This window comes from Urocitellus parryii, chromosome X (genome assembly GCF_045843805.1).
Source record: "Urocitellus parryii isolate mUroPar1 chromosome X, mUroPar1.hap1, whole genome shotgun sequence".
NCBI lineage: Eukaryota > Metazoa > Chordata > Mammalia > Rodentia > Sciuridae > Urocitellus > Urocitellus parryii.
The window spans coordinates 62,248,372-62,256,033 of NC_135547.1; the positions used below are offsets into that span (position 1 = coordinate 62,248,372).

The following is a 7,662-nucleotide window of genomic DNA, read 5'->3' on the forward strand; positions in this document are numbered from 1 at the left end:
ATAGAAAATTCATTTGCCTAAACCAATACACTTGTCTGCCTTTGACAGGAAAGAAAAAATAAACAAATATTTTTTCAGGCACAAGTCTAAACTTTTCTCAGAAAGATTTGGCACATCTTTCTATTAATAAATGGATAATTTAACATTGTTTTGAGACCAGATATGGCAGGGATCTAATTTCATTCCCACCAGTAGCAGGAGTATTTAGTAGCCAGTGGCCTCATTGAGCATGTAGTCTAATTTTTAGTCATAGCAGCAAGGCTGTGAAAAATGACCACAATTCAGACATTTATAGTTTTTTGCAAAAAAATATTTGTGCCTCACCTTTAGAGTCTAATGGTAATGTTGGAAAATCATATTTAGCCAGTAATGTCAAACAAAAATCAGGAAGTCACAACTCTCTTCTTTGTATTTTAATACTATAATAGGAATTTAAGATGGCTCAATATCTACATTTGTAGTATAACTGATCAAGTAGTTTTTACTTTGGTGGTCCAATTTATTGCAAGCAGATATTGCCAATAAGTTTTTAACCAGGTTACTTAGGTTGTTTTTACCCTTGAATAAACTTTAATTTTGGAGGGTAGTGATACTAATGATAGAACTTAGGATATTCTACCACCAATAATATCTCTGTAGTCTTTTTCATCTTTTAATACAGGGTCTCCCTAATTTGCCCCGGCTAGACTCAAACCAGTGATCCTCCTGCCTCAGCCTCCCAAGTTGCTGGGATCCCAGGCATATGTTATTGTACCCAGCTATAAGCTTTAATTTTTTAAGCCAAAATATCAGAAATTTTAAGTAAGAGTTTATAATACAAGTGCTAATGTGATCTAAATTACTACATGCTATAAGATTATAGTTAAGGGATAGTTTTATTGTGAGATAATTTGCTTTCCAAGAAGATAATATTCAGGGGGTAAATATTATCAAATTAGAGAACACTATAATGCCAGTTTGGGTACTAATCATTATATGCTATTAAATGTAAGTAGTTTTACATTTGTTACATAGCATTTGCACTCAAATATCCATTTTGGGAAAAATATAATAATGCCTACTTTAAAGAGCATCGATAATATTTATAAACAGTTTATTCAGATAAACTACATTCTGATTCCAGTACATCTCCCATGAGCCTATCTCAGTCACTAATTGTGATTTCTATTTTCTAAATGAAGAATGTTATTTCTAAAAGTTCTCAGAACATCACCTAAGTTTTGCCCATTTAAAAACATAATTCCCTGTGCTGTGGCTGGGGCTCAGCAGTAGAGTGCTCGGCTCTCGTGTGAGGCCCTGGGTTTGATCCTCAGCACCACATAAATAAAATAAAAGGTATTGTGTCCACCTACAACTAAAAAAAAATATTTTTAAAAATTAAAAAAATAAACCCCTACAGATTTTTTCATTTTTTCCCTTTTTCTTTCTAACAAAATGCTTCATTTTAGCAGTTGAAAAAGTTTGTAAAGTTTCAATATGTAGACCTAACTCCCTTGTCTTCCTATTTACCAGCTTATGACTTAAAAATACACTGATATTATAAAATGAACTGTATTTATAATCCACAAGTTAAAAGTGTGTATAGGATGGCTGTGCATGCAATTCAGTGGTAGAGTACAAACTTGTGAGGCCCTGGGTTCAATCGGTAGTACTACCAAAAGGGGGCGGGTATAGGAGTAATGATAACCTTACAGAGAGGGATTTAATAGATGTGTAGCAATTCTCCATCACTATCAAAGACAACAGAATTGAAATAGTCGGGGTGAAAAGAGTAGCATCTGCACCAGCCCAGGATATAAACATCGTGGTATGTTTGAGGAAGTACTGGTAAAGGTATAAGTAAAGCCAAACATCTGAGAGGTAGAGGTTGGAAGAAATGGGAGATTAAGACCAGAAAGTAGGCCTGAAGAGTTTATATGCCATATTAGGGATCTTATAACTTACCATTAGTAATGGGGAGTCATTGAAGAGAAAACATAGAAAAACAGAATTTTATCTCCCATAGACCCTTCTGAAGTGTCATAGAGGTGGAATACATGGGAAAACTCTAGAGGCAAGGAGACCAGCTTGGTTCAGAAACTGTTGGAATTGTACTTGCTGTGCAAGATGGTGCATGCCTAAACTATGTCATTGGGGATAGAGCAAATAGAATCAAGAAATAGAAAATGAAATTGCCCAGATTTGGCAGTTGTTTGCATGTAGGGAGTAAAGGGAATAGAAAATATCTACAGACAGACAAGAGGGGGTTTTGAGATAAAAAGACCATTTTAGGAGAACTGAAATGTGAAGGAGGAATCTGATCTAGGTCTTCCTTCTGCAGAAGGGGCTAAATGTCTCCAGCAGAGGCATAGGGTGTAAACAATACAGTATTACTAATTAAAAATTACCATACTAGACATTAGATACTCGATCTCACTCATTTTTTTAACTGAAAATTTGTATCCTGTGACCAAAATTTCCCCATTTCCCCTACCCTCAGTCCGTGAAAATAGCCCTTTTACGCTGTTTCTATGAATGTGATTTTCTTCAATTTCATTTGTGAGACCATGCAGTATTTCAGGGGCCTAACTTATATCACTTAGCATTAGATTTATCCATGTTGTCTCAAGTGACAGGATAGTTTATTTGAAATTTGATAAGAGAGCAGATGTTTAGTGATCCATATACTATGGTAGCTACATTCATTAATTTGATTATGAAATTCATGCAGTGTATATCATTACATTGAATACCTTGAATACATACAATTATGTCAAGTAAATATTTAAAATATTTAGTAAATAGCCTCTCCAGAAACATAGCCTTGAAGTATATCCAAGAGGGAAAGATAATTTTCCTATCTTTGTTCCTTCGTTCAGGTCCACTTCAAAACTCAAAAGCTTTTGTTTATTATCCTTCTACGCATCCCTTAAAAAATCATCCGATGCAGGAATCCAGATGTTAATTAAGTTAGGTTTTGCAGCCCATAAGTCTCTATTGTATTTTCTCAACTCTGCCATTATTAGTGCAAAAGCAGCCATAGACAATAGGTAAATGTGACTGAGTTCCAATAAAACTTTACATATGAAACCAAGCAGCAGTCTGGATTTGATTTGTGGGCAATAGTTTGTCAGCTCTTGGTCTAACCATTCACCTTGTGTGTACATCAAGAAGAAAAATGAAATCCAGAAAAACCTTAAAAGTTTTTTTTTTTTAAATCAGCATATGTCTTAAGACCTTTAATGACTCTCTTTTACCAATACAATAGAGTGCAAGCTCCTGAGCATGACAGGGATCCTGATCTGATAGTGAGGCAGCAGATTGTATTTCCATTGGTATATACTAATGAATGTTTTTATATTCTCAACAGTCTGAATGCCTAATAATGAACTTGGTCAAATGATTCCATCTTTGGAGGGTAGACCTGAATTGATATATAGAAATAGAGGGAGAAGGGCTGGGGGTGTACCTTGGTGATAGAGTGTATGCCTACCATGCATGAAGCTCTGGGGTCAATCCCCAGCAATGCAAAAAGAAAAAGAAAGAGAAAAGCCATAGAATTGTGAAAAAGCCACTTTTTAGAAGATCATGCATATACATACTGGTCAAGTATTATAACTATATGAAAGAAAATTTTAAGAGTACCACTTAATTTTTTTAGATAGTTCCTGAAATGCCCATATATTTTAAACTGATGTCTAATCTAAATTATTTTGTTCCTTCATTCTTGGCCAGGCTGAAACAATTTTCCAGAGTATATGCCCCAATGAAGACTTCTGTCCACCCCCACCAAATCCTGAAGATATTGTCCTTGATGGAGACAGTTCACAACCAGAATCTTCAGAATCCAGTGCCATTCTAGAAGCCAACTCAGAGATTCCCGCAGAAACTACAATCCTGGGAAACCCAGAGGAGACCTCTGAGTAAAGGCTATATACCAAACTCAATACTCCACTTTGGAAATTCCCATGGGCTCCACAATTTTCTTGACGTAAAAAAACTTTTAGAAGTCAGCAGCCAGTTGACATGCAGAATTATAAGAAGCAACAGGTCAAAGAAATCCATAAGGGAATTTTCCTTAAAAGAGGACATTCCAGTAACACAAAGCACTTATAAAGCACATTGACTTACATGCCTATTTTAAATACAAAAACCTATGAAATTAACCAGATAAAAATTATAAATGAACTGATTCCTGGGAATATAACTATGGATTTAAAAGTAATCCTATGCATTGTTAATAATTTTGTGGTGTTAGGACAACTTCTTTTTGCCACTTTGGATCTTTTTTAAAAGCTACACCTTCAGAATCAGCTCACATATCTCCTTTGATTATTTATTAAAATTACAGATGTGAGCATATGACAAAACATAAAAGCATATGTAAATTCAGTGGAGAAAAACTGAAGCATCAAGATCCAGGCCAAAGTATGTGTTTGGAATAAAAGTTTGTTTTCTGTGTTGACAACAATATAAAATGCCAATATTAAGATATTTAGGCACTTTTACAGACAAACCTTAAATCCATTACTCAGTAATGTTTTAAAATATTAGTAATAATATTTATATGTGAATCTTCTACACACTGGAAAAAGCTCAATCATGAAGTATTGAAAGAATAAAAGAAAAGGTTTAGATAGGATCCCTGATATTTGGAAATTCTATGGCATCAAGTAACTGGAACACTATCCTAATTGTCTACAGACCTAATTTAGTCAGAGCTGTGCTACTGATAGTAGGCAAATTGTTTTATCTTCTGAAACTAAATCTCAATATGTAAAGAAGAAACAATAATCTGCCTATTATGTGACAGTGCTTATGAAGATGAAAGCAATGCCATCCTTAGACTGTTTTATTCTGGAAAATTTTGTTTCAGAATTTTCTCATTGACTTGGGACTGAATATCAAAAACCCTGTGCAGAAAATAATTGCTTGTCATAAAAATAGATCATGTTTTTGTATTAAGCTTTTTAAATGAATATTTGTGTCTGAACTTAGTATTTAGTACTCTTTATAGACCAGTAAACATAGTAACACATGGATTTCTAATTTTGAAATATAAGTAAGGCAAACACTCTGTAAATTCTTCATATTCCTTTTCTGATAGGTAGGCCTGAAACCATAAAGGTCTCTGAATAGAGTGTAACATTTGGTAAACCCTAATACACACTCCAAATAAATATGAGAGTGTATACATAGGCAGCAAATCTACATACAGCAACAGTGCCTGCATTTAAATTTTCCTAATGCCAAGCTCTGATGGTTTACTTCTTTTGAGCAATAGTTTTAACTTAGAACTGCTTGTAAATAAATAGACAGACTTGAAGCCTCTTGTCACATAGTTTGGCTTTTATTGCCTCTCAGGGAGCTATGGCTCCAGTGGAAAGCACATAGTTCTTACACACTTCAGCTGCAAATGGTCCCTGACCTCCTCTTGTTCTGGAAAAGGTCTTGAAGCTAGTTGTGACAGTAATAGATTCGTGGGAAATGGAAAGAACCAAGGAATGTAGCTCTTGCTTCACCTTTCCAACCCCCACATATAGAGCTGAATCCAGAGGAAAGGAAAACTTTCTAGCCTCTCAGGCTGTTCCTGTCCCCTCCTCTCATTGTACAGCACCTCCCCTGTCTTATTTGCCCTCTCTTTCTCTCTTTTCCCCTTTTATAATGTCACACACAAATCAGGGACAGTAGAATCACATTATAACATAATATATAAGGATTCAGATCTTTTTTGAACTCAAATCATGTTTTTGAAGCCTAATTAGGACAATGCACTGAATGCTTAGTACATACCCATAAGTATACCAGGAATTGGTCCTGCCCTTCAATACCAGCAATATAAAAGCTTCTACTATATGAGAGTATTAAATATGAATATAATTGCAGTAAGTTGTACCACTCAAGATATTACACTTTTTTTGTAATCTTAGAGTTAAGGCTCTCCTGAATGCAGATGCACATTTATGTAAACAGACAATCAGGGTAGGCCTAATATAACTAAAAAAAAATATTAGATAGCCTTAATGCAGCTGTCTATATATAGAACAAGAAGCTAATTTGTACTCTCATGGCCCAGCCCACATTGTACCATATTTCATCTGTTCAACAATATCAGAGTCTCTCTTCCATGCCATTTACTAAATAACATAGAAATGTTTAAAAGCTCCTGAGTATGATTTGTGATGAATACAATACTACACAACTGCTAAGAACCTTATTACAGAATTCTAGCTATTTCTGGTTGCCTCAGAATGTAATAGATATTATTTAAGAGCTTTCTCTTCAGTTATCTTAATACTTAAAGTACTTGTTTCTGTAGATATTAAATCGAAGTAAAAAATTTTGATTTTGTTGCAAAACTTTAAACATGAAGGCATAAGAATAAAATTTATGTACATAATTAGAAAAAATTCAGTAGCTAATTAAAAAATTTGAAAAATTTTATTAGACTTGAATATTTAAATATTTACTTGTGCATGCTTATTAACCAAAAATGATATATATTCAGTTTAATGATTCATAAGAGCATTAATAACTAATGCTTCTGTATTTTATTTCTAGTTGGTGTGCCTGCCCAAGAAAACATAATTATAATGAAGGTCAATTTATATATTTTTCTATAGTGAAATGGCCAGTTAATGGGTAACTTCTAGAATAGTGGTAGTTTCTCAGATTGGCAATCATTTGTCCAAAATAATAGCCTTGATTATTTAATTTTATTATTGATTATAATGATTTATTCTGTCAAGGCCAAACTTTCCTGGATTGGCTGCCCCTGGTCTAAACTCCTGAAAAATTCCAAAACAATTGTTTAGAATTGATAAATAGAAGTGATCATTAAAACTTAAATTGTAATTCTGCAAATCAGTTGTTTACTGCTACCAGTATTGAATAATTTGTCTTATTCTCAGTAAATTTTGTCAAATTCCAAAAAGCATGAATCTATATATATGGTCATTTATAATTTGTATACTGTAACAATTTTCAGAGGAAATAAAGACTTCAATGCCTTTCAGGTGTGATGTCCAATTTTTTTCATATGATTTTTTATATATACCAATAAAGGTTGTCTTTTTATAATTAGCCAATTATTTAAATATTAAATTAACTGTCAGATGTATTTTTGGTTTTGTTTCCAGGCATCTGCCAACATTATTGTTTTAATCAGCTTTTTTGCTGTCATAACCAAAAGACCTGACCAGAACCATTAGAGAAGGAAAAGTTTCTTTGGGGGCTGACAGTTTCAGAGGTCTTAGAAAATAGATAGTGAGCTCCATTTCTCATGGCCTGAAGTGAGGCAGAATATCATGGCAGAAGTGCCTGGCAGAGGAAAGTAGCTCAGGATATGGCACTAGGAAACAGAGAGTCTCCACTTGCCAAGGACAAAATATATACCCCACAGGCATTCCCCAAATGACCCATCTCTTCCAGTCACATCCTACCTGTCTATAGTCACCACCCAGTTAATCCCTATTTGGGGAGTAGTACACTGATTAGGTTAGGAGTCTCATAATCCAATTTTTCACCTCTAAACTTTCTTGCATTGTCTCACACACAAGCTTTGGGGGATACCTCATATCTAAGCCATAACAAGTTTGTGATAAAGGCTATCAGATGATACATGGATTTGATTCACTTAATCAATTGTTCTAGCTGTTAACATTAATTCTTTATAAGGCAAAG

At 34.2% G+C, this 7,662-nt stretch overlaps 1 protein-coding gene across 2 annotated transcripts in view; it reads left to right on the forward strand.

Moving 5' to 3' along the window:
- Positions 1-6,959, forward strand: part of Chm (CHM Rab escort protein) — a 168,032-nt gene extending 161,073 nt beyond the window's left edge. For both annotated transcript variants that reach the window (XM_026381447.2, XM_026381448.1), the window contains one exon: positions 3,715-6,959. In XM_026381447.2, coding sequence (XP_026237232.1) covers positions 3,715-3,906 — 192 coding nt within the window. In that variant the 3' untranslated portion in view covers positions 3,907-6,959. The remainder of the gene's footprint in view (positions 1-3,714) is intronic.
- The last annotated feature ends 703 nt before the right edge of the window (positions 6,960-7,662 follow it).